General features: G+C 43.0%; 3 protein-coding genes across 35 annotated transcripts; 2 read left to right on the forward strand and 1 right to left on the reverse strand.

Annotated features, from left to right (window-relative positions):
• The first annotated feature begins 1,236 nt into the window (after positions 1–1,236).
• Positions 1,237–8,610, forward strand: LOC105418862 (uncharacterized). 30 transcript variants are annotated; one of them, XM_029830109.1, is made up of 13 exons: positions 1,237–1,500; positions 1,716–1,797; positions 2,438–2,607; positions 2,694–2,750; positions 3,430–3,438; positions 3,609–3,719; positions 3,915–4,014; positions 4,592–4,712; positions 4,907–5,128; positions 5,499–5,605; positions 5,814–5,902; positions 6,092–6,790; positions 8,329–8,527. In XM_029830109.1, exons 4-12 carry the CDS (start codon positions 2,748–2,750, stop codon positions 6,149–6,151), a joined length of 822 nt encoding a protein of 273 aa, XP_029685969.1. In that variant the 5' UTR covers positions 1,237–1,500; positions 1,716–1,797; positions 2,438–2,607; positions 2,694–2,747; the 3' UTR covers positions 6,152–6,790; positions 8,329–8,527. The 30 variants fall into 30 exon arrangements, 1 of the variants encoding a protein (XP_029685969.1); XR_965880.2 differs by lacking the exons at positions 4,907–5,128; positions 5,499–5,605; positions 5,814–5,902; positions 6,092–6,790; positions 8,329–8,527 and adding an exon at positions 3,094–3,140 and having other exon boundaries at positions 3,302–3,438; positions 3,910–4,014; positions 4,592–4,717; XR_003886743.1 differs by lacking the exons at positions 1,237–1,500; positions 1,716–1,797; positions 2,438–2,607; ... (3 more) ...; positions 3,915–4,014; positions 4,592–4,712 and adding exons at positions 4,803–4,843; positions 6,986–7,194; positions 7,323–7,649 and having other exon boundaries at positions 5,527–6,426; positions 6,520–6,597; positions 6,679–6,790.
• A 119-nt stretch (positions 8,611–8,729) lies between these two features.
• Positions 8,730–12,351, reverse strand: zbtb24 (zinc finger and BTB domain containing 24). Of its 2 annotated transcripts, none has more exons than XM_011619885.2 (7): positions 12,268–12,351; positions 10,854–11,682; positions 10,510–10,677; positions 10,354–10,437; positions 10,200–10,283; positions 10,051–10,132; positions 8,730–9,766 (listed from the first exon to the last, which is right to left on the reverse strand). In XM_011619885.2, the coding sequence occupies exons 2-7, from the start codon at positions 11,671–11,673 to the stop codon at positions 8,914–8,916; spliced, it is 2,091 nt and encodes a 696-aa protein (XP_011618187.1). In that variant the 5' UTR covers positions 11,674–11,682; positions 12,268–12,351; the 3' UTR covers positions 8,730–8,913. The 2 variants fall into 2 exon arrangements, with proteins under 2 accessions (XP_011618187.1, XP_029685474.1); XM_029829614.1 differs by having other exon boundaries at positions 10,854–11,676; positions 12,268–12,296.
• On the forward strand, positions 12,328–15,388 carry ddo (D-aspartate oxidase). 3 transcript variants are annotated; one of them, XM_029829959.1, is made up of 6 exons: positions 12,328–12,417; positions 12,676–12,799; positions 13,618–13,930; positions 14,077–14,185; positions 14,261–14,440; positions 14,582–15,388. In XM_029829959.1, the coding sequence occupies exons 3-6, from the start codon at positions 13,759–13,761 to the stop codon at positions 15,138–15,140; spliced, it is 1,020 nt and encodes a 339-aa protein (XP_029685819.1). In that variant the 5' UTR covers positions 12,328–12,417; positions 12,676–12,799; positions 13,618–13,758; the 3' UTR covers positions 15,141–15,388. The 3 variants fall into 3 exon arrangements, with proteins under 3 accessions (XP_029685819.1, XP_029685815.1, XP_003978580.2); XM_029829955.1 differs by having other exon boundaries at positions 12,676–13,930; XM_003978531.3 differs by lacking the exon at positions 12,676–12,799 and having other exon boundaries at positions 12,329–12,417.
• The last annotated feature ends 475 nt before the right edge of the window (positions 15,389–15,863 follow it).

Here is a 15,863-nt window from a genome sequence, read left to right on the forward strand (position 1 = left end):
ACGCTGTATCCAGGAGAAACGGAGAGGTGAGATTAAGTCAAAGCTGCCGGAGTGTGTCCCATCATCGGCTTCGATCTTTGAAAAATAAAACTGAAAAATGCAATTTCCTGCAGAACGAGAGCACAGTTGCTAAGGGTCGAGAGGCTAAATAAAGCTGACAGACTTCCAGAGGGCCGCAGTGTAACATTAGAGCCCTCTAGAGATCAAACACAGTCACTGAATGGGTGAAGAATCTGCTTCATGGACGTCAGTCTCCATGGATACAACGCAGTCAGTATGTTGAGACAGATTTGTCAGTGCTTAAGAAGATGTGAACTGTATATTTAGATTAGGATTTAAAAAGAACTACTGAGAAAGAGTCTTGGCAATGTGTTCTGTGTACTGTTTGCTCCTCATTCAGAGGGACAGATGGAGACAGAGCTGTCAACAACTCAGAATGGACCCCGCCAAGGAAACAGGTCCTTTAAATAACAGGTGTGGAAGCTTGGCTGCTCTAGCTAATACATCTAAGTTTGACATCTTTAAACTGACAAGAATGCAGGTTTTTCCCCTCTTAATATTGCTACACGTCATGTCCCCCTCTTGTCAGCCAATCATTTATTAAATCGTGTTTCAGAATCACAATGTTTAGAAATTCTTCTGTTGGCGGTTATAATATGAACTTGTAACTCCTGTTGCGCTATCAAGAGTAAAGATAAAAGCTTTAAAATGAATTGTACACTGAATCAAATACATTACCTTGTTACTTTTCCCACGTTCAACCAACAAACAAACAAACACACACACACACACACAACAGCGATAAAACTAACCATACGTGCTCTTTATTATTTTGTGCCAATAATGCTGCATTAGCCTAATGTCTGCGTTTGGCTGGCTGCGTCCTCTGGTAACAAAGCCAAGTATTGCTTAAATAATGTTTTTAAAGACAAACATGTACAATAGTGATAGAAAGGCATAATTCAAGACAGTCAATAAGCTGATACGACAGACTTTAGTTTGTTAGCTTAGCATACGCTACTGGTTTAGTAGTCTCCGATGTGATGTATAAAATAAATAATATTTCGCATTATGTCAGTTTTATTCCACCCTAAAGAGCATATAACATTTCCTCATGTAAAGGGAACAATTATTAAGTGAGACTCCTGTAAACGTTTTTTTTTTCTTCTGTAGCTGCGCTCTAACTGACCTTAAATCGTTAAGCGGAAATTGGTTTTATTGAACTTCCGCTTCACAGGTGGCCGCAGCTTTAGCAAGTTAGCATTAGGCTAACTTCATGCGGGAGGGAAGTGTGTTTTGTGTTGGGAATAAGGTCCAAACAGTCTGTCTATGCTACTCAATCGGGTGGGAGCAGTTGATCGACACGCATATAGAGAAAGTGGAGAGAAAAGGGGGAAATTTAAACCAGGTTCTTATGTATTTTAACGTTCTACACTGGCAGCTTACCACTTTGGGAGAAGATTCACCTGTATCCTTCACAATCTTTATCCTCATTACAAGGTGACAACATCGGTCTCTATAAACCAGACAAAGTATAAGTTATTGTACGTGCCTATTTTTAAAATCATCCTTTTTGAATCGCTGTCTCCAATTTGTAAATGTAATTCCACGTCTCGGGACCAGGTGTCGTTTTCAACGAGGGAGTATGAAGATGCAAGAAGAAGATTTTATACTGTTTCATTCGTCCTTTATATTCAGATTAAACTCAATTACAGGTGCTGCATTACATCCCAGCATGTGGAGAAAAAAAAGAAGAAACAACTAAGGACGTTTCAGAAAAGGCTAAAGAGGCTCATGGTGAGATTACTCAACACTTACAGTATTATTGATAAAATTGCTGAATGTTAAATTCATGTAGGCTATAAACCAAAATTTAAATAAGGAATAATACTGGAAAACCAAGGTGGGAATTACAGTTTTAATTCCAGGACCACTCGATGCACTCATTTGGATTTGTTTCCTCCGGAGCCACGGCGTCATCGACTCTGGACACCTTAGCGTCTCTGCAGATCAGATGGAGCCATTCAGCACTCCTCCAGGCATCATTCCGAATGTCACCAGCAATGTGTTATGTCTCCCAGGGTCTGCAGGCAGTTCTCAACAATTTTCCAGCTTTAGGATCAAATGAATGAATTCCCTCATCAGTGGTGAAATGTAGTTTTCCAGGTTGAAAGGACAGTAAAAACAGAATGAATTCTGAAGCGTTATGGGTGCAGCCAAAAAAGGATCCATGGCAGCAGAAAGTTATGAGCTGTATAAAACTCTAGTGATAAAGTGCTGCAGATGCACAGCACAGTTCTTCAGGGAATGATCAGGAAGAAACCAGCACAAAACTCCAATGATTGCTTTGGCTTCTAACAGTGCCTGTGAATTTACAATGATATTCTCTTCAACAACATATGTCAGAAGTAATCTTGGGATTTTTGCGCTTGTTCAGGTTCCTGATGTGCTTAACGTGGTTGAAGATCTAAAAAACGTGCTGCTCACGTTGGTGGATTAATGTCCTCAAGCTCACAAGACAGTGACGGAGCAGCAGGAGCTCTCGGAGATCTGGACCAGTGTTGACTCTCACTCAGGCGTGTATCATCGAGTTTTCTGCTCAGAGAGGTGGGATGAAACACCTCACTCTTGTACGTGCTGCTGCTTGTTTGGGAACAGATTATTAAAGTGACATTTGCCTTGTTCAACTAGAGTCATAGGAATCCCACAAAGGAAGAGTGTAAAGAACTACAGCCCATACTAAATACATGGTAGGTGGTCATCAGTATTAGGTTTAAACGGTGACACCTTCTCACCTCTGAGCTTTGAAATGGGAAAATGTTATTCCATAAAGATGTTATTTGGAGAGTCTAAAGCTTCTGGGCTCTGATGTCAGTTTAGAAAAGGGGTCGGCAACCCAAAATGTTGGAAGAGCCACATTGGACCAAAAAAACCAAAAACCAAATCTGTCGCAATAAATTAATAGCCTCATATAAGCATTATTATGAAGGCAACACATGCTTTAAGTGTCTATATTAGCCAAATTTTTAAAATGATCAGTGGGCTACAAATACATAATGAGCATTCATGATTAAATGTTTATTTTCCCTGCAGCATCCTGGAGAGAATGACGCACTACGTGACCACTCTGCTGCACGATGGTGCTTTAACTTCCATTATAATGAGATCTTGAAATTAAATACTTATTATACACATTTTTACAGCATTGGAAAACTTGAAGATTGTTTGTTGTGTTTTTCCTCCTACAGAAATTATATTAAAACAAAACATATATTCACAATATCTTATATTTTTGAAAAAGCTCCAGGGAGCCACTAGGGCGGCGCTAAAGGGCCACACGCGGCTCCATGGGTCGGCCCCTGGTTTAGAAGGTTCTGTAACAATGGATTTTACCTTCCTCTGGTTCTCCTCCCTCACCTAAAACTGCAGCAGCTGCAGGTAAGAAATGGGATTAAATGTATTGAATCTATTGAAAAAAATAACCTTTACTTTGGTTATCTTTGTAGTAAATCAGGATTATATCATACTTATTATGTTTAACCTGAAGGTGCTGAGGAGAACTGTTGGGAATATGTTCAGTAAATGAATTAATATTCTTTCATCCTCAGTGGATCTGGCTTAGACTGCCGAGCTACCTTCAGTCTGTGGAGAGGACTTTGGCCTTTGCAACCAGAGGATGGACTCCAGGACAGCCACAACACTCCAGTTACTCCAGTGAGGTGTGATTCATGTAGACGGGCAGGCTTTGGGTTGGATTTCAGCTCTGTACTCCACTTTACTCCAGTTATCTCCAAAAACACATTTAGTGATACAAATGTAAATTTCTTTCTGTTATCTGCTCGTGGCTGGCCTGCATACACTGCAGGTTCATTGCTGGAATTGCTGTTCATTGCTTCATGATTTCTTCAGCACAGAGGGCCAACTTATCCACACCCAGGACCAGAGAGGGGTTTACATCAGGTTACTCAAGGATCTGGAAGAGCTGGAGAATGAAGCATTTCATCTGGGGAAATGGTAACAAAATGGGAAACAATTGGAGGGACATCACCTTGACATGGTGCTCATGTAGGAGTTCTGATTGATTTGTGGACTTGTGAGGTGGAGCTTTTAGAAAGCAAAGTGCACATACAGCCAGAAAACCATTGCAATGAATATTTACCCTTTTTCATTCCATTTAATATTAAAGTCTGCTCATGTCATGCATCATGAGCCATAGCAGCAGGGATGCAGAGCTTTGCTCTGGCTCCTGTTGTTACTGACATCATGCACCACAGGCCACAGCTGGACCTGAACTGGATCACTTTGTTCCAGTCTACAGAGGCGAAACTGACTGACTACAGAAGCACAAGCATCTGATCAGTCATTTTGAACAATCAGGTCTCCAAAGTGCTTTTATTCCCTCAAGAATGTTCAGAATTTGTTAATACCGTGTCAGGGATTTCGCATTAGCCTCACTGATTGCATCTTGTTTTGAAAATTGTATTTATGGCTTTAATTCAATGAGTTCATGTCACGCTGGAGACAAAGACGTGTAGAAACAAAAGTGTGCTGCAACTGAAACAAATGGTTCTTCCTGTGTTGTTTTTATCAGATTGCAAATCAGAGGCCGTACCTCCAACGCATCTGGACAGACTGCCTGAAAGGCTCCGCCCGTCATTATGGCCGTCCACCAACTGCTTTTCTAAACATCTGGTTTCACTTGGAGGCAGCAGGCAAGTAAACACAGAACAATTTGATTATGAATACCCCAGATATGGTTTCATCCAGAAGAATAATGATTTCTCCTTCTCGGTTGCTGTTTTCAGGCCAGCGCTGATTAACCTTTTCCTCCTTGATATGAGATGTAAGTTTGCCTAACTATCATCACGTTTGCCTAATTATCATCACGTTCTTACTTGCTTCATAGGTGGGAAGTGGGGGAATACAGACTCCAGATGAGCTGGTCTTTATCTGGCAGAGAGAAAAACAGTCACAACTGCACCAGGTGGCTGGGGAGACGAGCTAAGGATTCAGCACAGGTTTTAGCAAAACTCGTCTTCGAACGTTGCTACCTTTTCTCAAGGCCGGTGCCATTTGAAGCTGCTGAGCAGAAAGAAGCCATACCGGAAGATGACACCCGTGTGGACCTGTAAGCAGTCCAACTACCAGAACTTTGTTCTCTGTATGTCAGGGTCTGACCAGGAACGGCCTCAGTTAGCATCCATGAGCTGGATGATGACCAGTTCACAAGAGAGGAACATTTTCAAGTGCTTTCCTTTGTTCCAATATTGGTAAACGGCTGCTTTAATATAAGTAGTTCATTATTATTACACATTGCTCTGCTTCCCTCTGATAAAGATGCAAATTTTGACTCCCAATGTTGGAGGTGAAACAAACAAAATATAGGAAAATCGGGCTTCAGTCTGTGCAGGAACACTTGAAGAGCAAAACACACAGAGGATGATTAGTAACGGTTTGTTGTGTCTTTTTGATAACCACGGACTCGTTTGATACCCCAGGCTAATGGAAGCTTTTGTGTCCATCCAGCTGGAAAAGATGAGTCTGCATGAGGAGATGCTGAATTTATTTTATGAAGAGGAAACAGGCTGTGGGGTGTCTGATAAAAGTGAGTTGTAGCTGAATCTCAGGTGGGTGAGCAGGATGATAAATGTGAGCGACTGCCCGTGAGGAAAATTCAGCCTCTCTCCCACAACAGGAGGCTGCTGCAGTGATCAAAAGGAAGTTCATTGTCGACTTTCTCAACAATTTGATCGAGCGGCATACCTCTTGTTTTAAGTCTACTGGTGTTGGAAGACATCTCCTCATTCTGCCAGGGTCATTTTGTGACTGGACAAGCTGGCAAAAGCAGGCAGGTTTTGATGGAATGCCCCAGTTCTTACCAACACCTGCTGGGACTCTACAGGTACTGTGGGAATTTCAGGAAGTGCGAGCTTTTGATCACATGCACAGGGGTTGGTAATCAGTCATTTCTTTTACAGGTCTCCTTGGGAACATTTTGAGTTTGTTTTTTCTTTTTACCAGTGTTTCATCATTACTCTTCGGCATATTTTAGTCAGCACAATGATGCTGGTTTAATCACTTTTGCTCACAGCTACAGGAGGAGGTCAGGATCACCTGCAGTGGTGTGTCAGCCACCTCAGCTGCTGAGTGATGGAGCAGAGCACCGTTTCCTGCTTTACTCACCGTTTTATGACCAAATCTCCAGGCTAAAGGTTGCACTGTTCTACAGAGAAGGCAAGTGTGGTCGGTACAGGCAACATTTATAGAAAGGTCTGAAAATTACAGAATATGTCTTGGCATAAAGATTTTCCTGCAACTATAGATTCTTGAGGTCACCTTGAACACCAGGAGAACACTCTAGAGGAGCAACTTGGCCTCAGACCCTTTAGCCCACCTTTTGCCCACATACTGTATGTCCAGCTAAAGGTGAGGCCTTACATTCACATCTTCAACATTATGTTTGTCTGAACTCTTTCTTCAAGCATATGTTGCACCGCTAACACATTTCAATGCTAAAAGGTTCATACGGAGACATTTAAAGTTATGAGCATCTAGAGCAAATTGGTGTGTTATTTCTTTATTTCGATCAGTGTGCAGGTGAGATGTTTTTTATTAATATAGTTTTCCCTTTAATTTGGCTTTGTGAGTCACTATTTCTTGTCGTCCTCTGTGCTCAAGCCAGACTTGATGAGGAGAAATTGGATCAGGGTGTTGGAGAGATGGGGAACAGAGCAAGAGCTGTACAGCTGCTCCAAAGACAAAGACCCGACTCGCACGCTTGCAGTTAAAGGTGAACAAAACAAAAAGTATCTGAAACATTGCCCTCAAATGAAAATGCCCAGAAGCATCGTTTCCTGAAGAATGGCGACACCATCTTTTTCATGCATTCTTTTAATTACCTTCTGACAAAAACATAATTAAACACCGACGGTTTCACATGATGGGACAAAACACTCATTAGTGTTTCAATTTCACGGCTCTTTAGTGCGCTTTCAGAAAAAGAAGTCCAGGAGTTGCACCTGGAGAACACGGAACGAGCGCTCTGCTCTGTAGCCTGAAGGCTCTGAGCTGCCGGAAGCAACTGATCAAACAAGAGAAACTCTGGCGGCAGCTGCTCCGTGCTCAGCAGGCCATCAGCAGAAAGCTCAGCATACTCGCACCATAAATGATGCCAGCAGGAAGAGCAAATGCCAGGTCTGGGAGAGAATCCTGGTTTTGTTTTTACTGGGATTTATTTTCAGCTTAACTAGAGTTACAGTCGTGCAGGCATTTAGATTGTGTACTCAAGACACTGTTAGAGGGAGATTACCTGTCGTACCAAGGCTCCACATGAAGGTGACCTCAGAGGAGGTGGAGGCAGTGTGGAAAGTGTTGAAATGGCCACTGACTGCAGCGGTGCCAGGAAGCTGGTCGGCAAACAGGTGTCCCCGTTTGAAGGGGAGTGTCCTCCACGTATGCAGTAAAGATTCAACAAAGTGTTCGGGCATGTACAAAGTGCAGTTTGGATGTTCCAAGTAATCAAGTAATGATTCAAATGGAGCATCTGTAGGTATCCAGGCATCAGTCTGGACAGCTATGGAGGGCAGAGGACAGACAGACAGCTGAGGGAGCTCAGTGAGCAGATAACGGAAGCAAGATGAACCGAACAGGTATTATAAAGGAATACAGATAAGAAAAATGCCTTAAAAAATAGAAATTAATCATTCTGAGCACTGGTTACTGAGCTGAGCCTAACAAGTAGCCTCTCAGCAAGTGGAGAAGTGGAGGCAGCTTTATCCAGTTACGTCTCTACACCTGCTACAAACCTGAAAGCACATTTACAAAAGATGGATGGAGGAAACCTTATTTAACTTCTTTAAGTGGGATTTTTTTGGCAGTACGCCCTTAGTGGGCGAACCAGATGTTGCTTTTGCTTTTGAGTCCCCGTGCCCTCAGGAGGGGTTTACAGAGGACTGACGACTGAAGGATTCAGCAAAATGCAGTGGAGTGTATTAATATATTCAGCAAAGTATAAACTCCTGAAGTTCTACAGCATCCTGCTGTCTTCAGACCCTGAGATCTGGAATTAATTAGAACTGTTTAATTACTGCTAGGTTATTGAAGAGAGGTGCTAAAATCTCTGTCGTAGAAAAGATTTTAAAAAAGTTTACTTGCCCTAAAGTTTTTTAGGGTCTAAAGTGATTAGATTTTGTAAAAAAACCAAACAAACCCATGTCCACTGCTTTGTAAATGGGCTGTATAATGGAGGAGGCTCTGCTTTTTAAATAAAGCTGAGCAGACTTTGAAGAACACAATCAGCATTCACATCATCTTCTGTTTTTCTTTCAGGATCCGTGTGCTGAATGCTGAGGAGACGTCGCCAATCCTGTGAGATTTCCTCGAGTGTCTTGTAAAGAAACATCAGCTCAGTTAGCAAATGGGTTTGTGTTTGATTAGCAGGCTGCTCATTCAGTCAAAATTAACCTGTTTATTTAACAATTGACCCGTTGTATAGTGTATTTTTGTGTGTGTTTCTGTGCCTCTCCTCCCTCTCTACCCCCCCCCCCCCCCCCCCCCCCCCCCATCAGCAGGAGGGTCCCCCTACATGAGCCTTGTCCTGCTCAAGGTTTCTTCCTGTTAAAGGGGAGTTTTTCCTGCCACTGTTGCTTGTCTGGGGTCAGGCCCTGGGATTCTGGAAAGCGCCTTGAAACAATTTTGATTGTAACAGACGCTATATAAATAAAGAGTGATTTGATTTGACAATAGGTTTTAATATCTGTCAGAAAAGTCAGTCAGTCTCCTCAAAACATTGTACATTCTTTGTAGTGTGTTATTGTGGTAATTGAAAATGCTGAGAGCTGATGAACCGTTTATTTACATAAACCAAGTGTTCTGCAAGAGCAGCAGCATTGTGCCTGTCTGGTTCTGGAGCGCTCAGCTCTCCTGCGGCACCCCGGTGGTGTACAGGTAGGAAACGGTGCCTGCCTGGATCTGGAACATCTGTCCCTGGATGTGGTGGCTGGAGATCTGCTCGCTGGTCTGGCTGATGGAGATGGGCTGGCTGCTCTGGCTGCTGATGTGAATGGCCTGGCTGGGTTTCTCCCCGCTGGACGAGCCCCGCGAGCTCCCCGGCTCCATTGACTGCTGCATCACCTGCAGCTGCTGGATGGGTCGCTGCGCTACCTGGATGGGCTGCGGGGGGCCGTGATGGGCCTGCAGGTGCTCCATTGCCTCTTTGCTCAGAGTGATGACGTGCATCTGCTCGGGCTGGTGGGTCATCTGGCCCTCCAGCATGTTGATGGTCTGAATGTGAGGGCTTGGCTCCACCACGCCGCCCTGAGCGACCAGGGCCACGTTTCCCGACGGCTGGGTGAGGAGAGTGAGCCTGGAGTGAGATGATTCTGTCGCCTCCCCTTCTGTACTAGTGATGATGCTGATCTCCTGGTCCTGCGTCGGCACAAAGTTTATATTCTCCACGTCTCCCGTCACCACCAGCTGAATCTCCTGCTCGGAGCCGGAGGGCAGCTGGAACTGCTGCAGCTGCAGGACGTTTCGCACCTCCGTAGTTGGCGCTTCTGTGGAATCTGGTTGAGCTTCTGTTGCTGCCGCTCTTTCTTTGTTGTGTGACTTGGTGTGTGTTTTCAGATTGTCCAAGCGGGTGAAGGAGAGGCTGCAGAAGGAGCAGGTGAAGGGCTTCTTCCCCGAGTGAGACATGACGTGCCGCCGCCTCGCACTTGGGTCTGAGAACGATTTCTGACAGAGGTTGCAGGTGTAGGGCTTCTCCCCCCTTAAAAGCAGGAAAAGTTTTAAATGTTGCAGCAACAGTAAAGTAAATCCACGTAGAATGGCTTTTATTGTATTAAGCTAAAGTTTCTGTTAAATCTAAAGCAATCAAGAAACTGATTTGCCTACAGTCAAGGAATCTCTTAGGAATACTAAAAAACAACTTTAAGGTGGAGTAAATATGAGATCCTAATTTTCCACAATTCATTTGAATTAAGAATTTGAAATAATGAAACGGAGGCAATAAAAAAATAAAATTAAAGACCACAATCCTTTTCTGTTGCTTACTTATGAATCCGTATATGTGTCTGCAGCGTGCTCTTGGTTGTAAAACACTTTCCACAGATCTCGCAGGTGAAAGGCTTCTCGCCTGTAAAGATAAAGACATCAGCTGGAGGACAGAGATTCAAACAGCATTCGGTTTCAACACATCTCACCTGTGTGAGTTCTCAGGTGCTTTTTCAGCTGGGCTGTGTCCATGAACTTGTGATGACACTGAGCACATTCAGGCAACGATTTACCTTCGTTAAAAGAAACCTCACACAGTCATTGTCCACCAGCTGCATTAAACGGAGGTGATGAGATTCTTACCTGTGTGAACTCTGTAATGGCTCTTAAGTTGCCTCTTCTGAGTGAACGTCTTTCCACACTTCTCGCACTTGAATGACTTCTTTTCTACGGATGTGGCCACATTTAAAATGTTTGCAACGTGGAACCAACGTGCTAAAACCCCGTCGGACTGCATACCTTCGTGGAGGTTCATGTGCTCCTGCAGGGTGTGTTTGGAGGAGAGCGCTTTGGAACACACAGAACACACAAACGGCTTTTCCCCGGTGTGTATGCGCTGGTGGGCCAGCAGAGTGTGCTTCTGGGTAAAAGCCTTCCCACAAACCTGGCAGCAAAAAGGCTTCTCTCCTGGGGACACTCGTGAAAATAAGTTGATGCTGTTGAACCTCAACATAGCGTCTTTTAGGTTATTGATAAAGGTATTACAGGTTGTTTTGTTTTGCTATTTAGAACATGTTATCATGTGATATCACCTAAAAAAAAGATTTGTTTAATCTGGCTGGATTTAAATTTAAAAAGGCTACCTGTATGTGTTCGCAGGTGAATCTTTAAGAACAGGTGGTTTTTGAACACTTTGTCACAGTCCTCACACCGGGCCTCCTTGGCGGGGTATTTCCTTTTTCTGCCTCTCTTTCCTGCATCTTTGCCTGCTGCTGTTGTGTCACCACCGGCCTTGAAGCGCTTGTATTTAAGAGGAGCTCTAATATGGCGTTTGCTCTGCCGACAGGCTGCAGGATTATAATCTGCATCGCCTTTATTGTGAAAATTAGCTAGTTCGTCATCAGAGTCCTTCTCTCCAGCCTGAATCTCCTTGTGCCTTTCACTCTGAGCAGTTCTCTCCTCTTCGACTGTTAATTCCATAGGGACATTTTTCCTCGGCCTTCCTCTTTTGCGCTTGGACAGCTGCTGGGCCCCAGCTGGCCCTGCCATTATCTCCTCACCTCTGGATGCTGAGGAGCTTGTGAGCTCAGCAAGGACCTTGACGAGCTCATGAACTTCCATGAGACGAGCTATGGCCAGAAGCTGCTCTATGGCGCTGGGCTCCACTGACACCTGGGCGGAGTAGATGAACTCCAACAAGGCTGCGAACATCCTGGGTTCCATCCCCTGCAGCTGGTACAGGGGCCCTTTGGCCCCGTCCGCTGTGAACATGAGAGAAAAGTAGTCGCTGCTTGCAGCCAGCAGGGCTCGATGTGCCTTGAAGTGCACATCTTCCACAACGAGAGTGATGTCACACAGAAGGTCTTTTTTCCTCAGCTTGTTGAATTTGCTCAGGATGCTCTGCTTGTGTGAGTCTGAATGTAAAGCCATCATTGATGAGGTTGTTGGGGCTTTCTGAGACATCTTCTACCCCTGCAGACGAGAAAAAAAAATACATTAAAGAATACAGTAGAGAGAGAATGTGTTTATCAAGGGTACATTTAGTTACTTCAGACTGATTTCGTTTATTATGAAAGGATATGCACGAAAAGTGGGCAGAACATATTTGCTTCTTTACGTTCTTAAGTAGTTTTAAACTGTTTGCACGGTACAAACACCGGAATCTTTAATTTTATTGAATAATATGGGCTAATTTTACCTGACTTATGCACTTAAATAAGTTGTGCAAAACTGCTTTGAACGTTAGACTAAAATATTTGTCAATTTTAGTCAAATACTTTTTTTTGGGGGGGGGGTATTTAACATCTTACAAGTTTGTTCACGAAAAGAAGCTACCAATGTTGTAAGCAATCCGCTCGTTAGCTAGCACTGTAGCTAAATTCACATTGGTGTGAAGCAATACACCATTTGGCAGGAACATGCAGCAATGAGCGAAAACAAAGATTTTAGTAAAACTGTGTCAAGAATCTGCAGTTGTGTTTCTGATAGGACCTGGACGGTATAAGTAATCGCTTAAATCACAGTCTAAATTAAAATAGTGAGCTTTTAGGACCTTACCTTACGCTGTTGCTTCTGGACCAGACGGTATATGTGTATGTATTATCGCGAGAGTATCGAACGAGACTCTTTGTGTTTTTTTCCCCTCCATTCAACAAAAAACTTTATTAAAAAAAACACCTGATAGTTTACAGTTGTGGCTCCTGAATGGTAAGTAAACTATTTATTTCATGAAACACGCATTAATTGATGTTTAATGGTAGACCGGACTTATTACAACAATTAGATATTTCATACACTAACAAAGAAAATACATTTATATAAATTTACAGGGGCTTTTTTTTTTTTAAAGATAATTTTAAAAATTTTCTGTGATTATAGTATTCGGGTCAGCACATTTAATAACCTAGGGAGGTCAAATACTAATCGCATCGCTTTAACAATTTTTTTTTTTTTTTTTTAAACTAGTCGAAAGAAATACCCGAGAACAGCCCATGGTGGGGGACTATGGAGCAAAATGTTTTCATCGTGTATTTCGAAGAAAAAGGCCCCAATACACCTGCCCTGCAGCTGCAACTCGGACTCAGATTTAGTAATAAACACTTAATGTTTTGGCTCGCAAACACTGTGTAATTATGAGTATTAATACGTTGAGAGAACCGTGCTAAAAACACGACGCTAAAGTTAGTCTCCGATTCATAGCGTCCTAGAAGATGTTAGGTTAAGGGGAAATAAATTCATGCAAGTCTTTACATGCAATGTTCATCTAACACATGAATGTAAAGCTGACGTTATTCCTGCATCATTCCTGTACACAATTAAGAAATATGGTTATTTAAAAAACAAAACAAACAAACAAAAACACCTAGTCTCCTTGACATTACAACTGATTTAAATCGGTTACATTATAACTTTTGCATTACACCAGTAATCCATGAGTTTGCCCACGTCTTTTGGGCTAGGTTAGTTAATTGCCCAGTTTGACATAACTCAATTAAAAATATTAATAACTTCCTTCCCAATAAAATATCCCATCGTTGTCTTTTAACTTACAGATATCACAGTTAAAAGTTCACCACTCTGAGGTCACAGTTGCGCTTCAAGCTGAATGTTGCCACTGATTGTGTTCGGATTGTACAAGTGCAGAATGTGACCATGATTGGTTTCAAATTCTCTTATAACTAAATTATTGGTCCTTGGACTCAGCTGAGTTGTTTTTCTTTTCTTCTTTGTAAAGGGTGCTGAGTATCAAGGAATAGGTACATGAAAAATGGGCTTTAGGACTCATATGATTAGATAAGAGGAGGAGTAAAAGTTAAAATTTCTCTTTAGTGTTGATTGTCACTGGCTCCCATCTGTTACGCAACACTTTAGTGCAGTATTAACGTGATCCTTGGACCGTGCCGCCAGGTTAATTTAAAAGCAAGTCTTCATCAGTTAACCCTGACTTCTACACACCCACGACGGGAGACGTCTCGCTGCAGTCAAGCAACCCCGGAGGTATTTCTTTGCGGCTGATCACCTTGGGTTCCAGGCTTCGTTCGGTCCAGGATGACGAGGGTCAGGGTCGGTGTGGTCGGAGCTGGTGTGGTTGGTCTCTCCACCGCAGTGTGCATTGCAGAAGCTCTTCCCTTCTGCTCAGTCACTGTGCTGGCTGAGAAGTTCAGTCCAGACACCACCAGTGATGGAGCTGCAGGAATCTTGTTTGCTAACTCGTTTCCAGGTATACTAGAAATTCTGATCTTTAAAAAAGCATTACTGCTATAGGTGCTTTTTTTAATCAGTGATGTTATTCCTAGTATTAGAATCTATTTTCTTTTAATTAAAAAAACATGTTAGAAATGTATTTTTACTAAATTTCACTGTCAGATATTCCTTTGGAAAGACAAAGACGTTGGTTCAAGGACAGCTTGGACCACCTGTTAAGCATTGCTCAGTCCGAACAAGCGTCAGAAGCTGGCGTGCTGCTGACATCAGGGTAACCGTAGCTGAATGTGGCTGGGAAACGATTGCTTCATGGCTAGTGATTTTTATGTTTCACTCCTTATTGCAGTTGGCAAGTTTTCAAAGAGGTTCCCATAGAAAAGAAGCCCTTCTGGTCAGATCTGGTGATTGGATTTCAATTGCTGACCCAAGATGAACTGGGGCAGCTGTTTCCAGATCACAAGTTTGGTCAAGCATTCACCACCGTGAAATGTGAATGTGTCCCCTACCTGCCCTGGCTTGAGAAGAGGTTTGTTGTCTGAAATTGAAATAAAAGGGTGGTGGTTTTGAGCACAAGCTCTAATGATTAAAATACAGTACAAAATATAATGGTCAAATCAATTAAGCAAAGTTAAAATCAGAAATACCTGCAAAATTTTGTCTTGCCAAGGTTGAGAAAAGCTGGAGGTAACATGGAACAGAGGAAGGTCAGAAGCCTTCAAGAACTGAGCCACAGCTATGACGTGATTGTCAACTGCTCTGGTCTGGGCTCCAAAACACTGGTGGGGGATGACGGCATGTATCCAATCAGAGGCCAAGTCCTTAAGATGGAGGCACCCTGGCTGAAAAACTTCATCAGAGATGGAGACGGCAAGACCTACATCTACCCAGGCATACACAGCGCGACTGTGGGTGGTACGAGGCAGGAGGAAGACTGGCGACTAGAAGTGGATGAAGGTGACAGAGAGGACATGCTGGCGCGCTGCATCAGGCTGGAGCCATCGCTCTGCAAAGCCAAAGTTCTGAGGGAGTGGGTTGGACTGAGGCCAGGCAGGAAGAACCCGAGGGTGGAGAGGGACCTGGTGCAGCTTCAGGGCCGCCAGGTGCCCGTGGTCCACAACTACGGACATGGGGGATCAGGAGTCGGCATTGCCTGGGGTACTTCCATGGATGCTTTGGGGTTGGTCAAGCAATGTCTCCATGATATGCACCTGCAGGCTAAACTCTAAGTTTGCCATCAGCAGCTCACACATTTAGTCTAATTTAGCAGTAATAATGGCCAGGTGATGAATAATAAAATCAATAATGCTACAAAGTCATTGCCAAAATTAGCCTAAAATATAAAATGTACTTGTTTTATGTCCAGGGGATTAGAGACACATTTAAAAAGTAAATAAGCTACCGAGGAGAGTAGTTTTCTTCTTTAGAGCAAACTTGAATTGCTTAAACTTAATAAAAATTTGGTTTTGAGAGTGACTAAGTGATTTTTTTTTTTTTAACCGTTTCCCTTGAAGTCAATAATTGATACACATACTATACTCCGTTTTTACTTAAACAACGACAAGCGATCTGTGTTGTTAAACTGAAAGTTTGCAAACACGATAGCTTGTTATGCAGCGGTCTGAAACAACCATTATCCAAGGATAAAGGCGCAATAAAAAAAAAAGAAGGCTGGGACTTTAATCCAACCATCTGTAGTAAATCTTTATAACATGTTTGCGACATAAAATAAAATCACGTCTTTCAGAACGTCCACCATTACGACAGGACGGACAGAGGGTATCGTAGCGCGAGGGTATCGTAGCGCGAGAGTTTGGCGTCTGACGAGAACGTCCTCGACCCGCGCGTGTCTTCTCCAAAAACTTTATTTATACAACGTCGGTGTCATTCCATCCAGGTAAACGGGAGTTCGGTTCTCTTGTTTGATGACGCTTCACTTGTTACCAGAAATT

The sequence above is a fragment of the Takifugu rubripes genome, chromosome 2, assembly GCF_901000725.2.
Source record: "Takifugu rubripes chromosome 2, fTakRub1.2, whole genome shotgun sequence".
In the NCBI taxonomy this organism is placed as follows: Eukaryota; Metazoa; Chordata; class Actinopteri; order Tetraodontiformes; family Tetraodontidae; genus Takifugu; species Takifugu rubripes.

What these genes read in the sequence shown, in the direction of transcription:
- LOC105418862 (XM_029830109.1), top strand. An exon ending in GCATTTCATCTGGGGAAATG is followed by an intron (nt 4,015 to 4,591) that starts GTAACAAAATGG and finishes TGTTTTTATCAG; the next exon opens with ATTGCAAATCAGAGGCCGTA. An exon ending in GTTTCACTTGGAGGCAGCAG is followed by an intron (nt 4,713 to 4,906) that starts GCAAGTAAACAC and finishes CTTGCTTCATAG; the next exon opens with GTGGGAAGTGGGGGAATACA.
- zbtb24 (XM_011619885.2), bottom strand. Translation starts at nt 11,673, where the DNA reads ATGTCTCAGAAAGCCCCAACAACCTCATCAATGATGGCTTTACATTCA. An exon ending in TCACCTGCGAACACATACAG is followed by an intron (nt 10,678 to 10,853) that starts GTAGCCTTTTTA and finishes GAGTGTCCCCAG; the next exon opens with GAGAGAAGCCTTTTTGCTGC. An exon ending in CCATTACAGAGTTCACACAG is followed by an intron (nt 10,284 to 10,353) that starts GTAAGAATCTCA and finishes CTTTTAACGAAG; the next exon opens with GTAAATCGTTGCCTGAATGT.
- ddo (XM_029829955.1), top strand. Translation starts at nt 13,759, where the DNA reads ATGACGAGGGTCAGGGTCGGTGTGGTCGGAGCTGGTGTGGTTGGTCTC. An exon ending in GTTTGCTAACTCGTTTCCAG is followed by an intron (nt 13,931 to 14,076) that starts GTATACTAGAAA and finishes TTTCACTGTCAG; the next exon opens with ATATTCCTTTGGAAAGACAA. An exon ending in CTGCCCTGGCTTGAGAAGAG is followed by an intron (nt 14,441 to 14,581) that starts GTTTGTTGTCTG and finishes TGTCTTGCCAAG; the next exon opens with GTTGAGAAAAGCTGGAGGTA.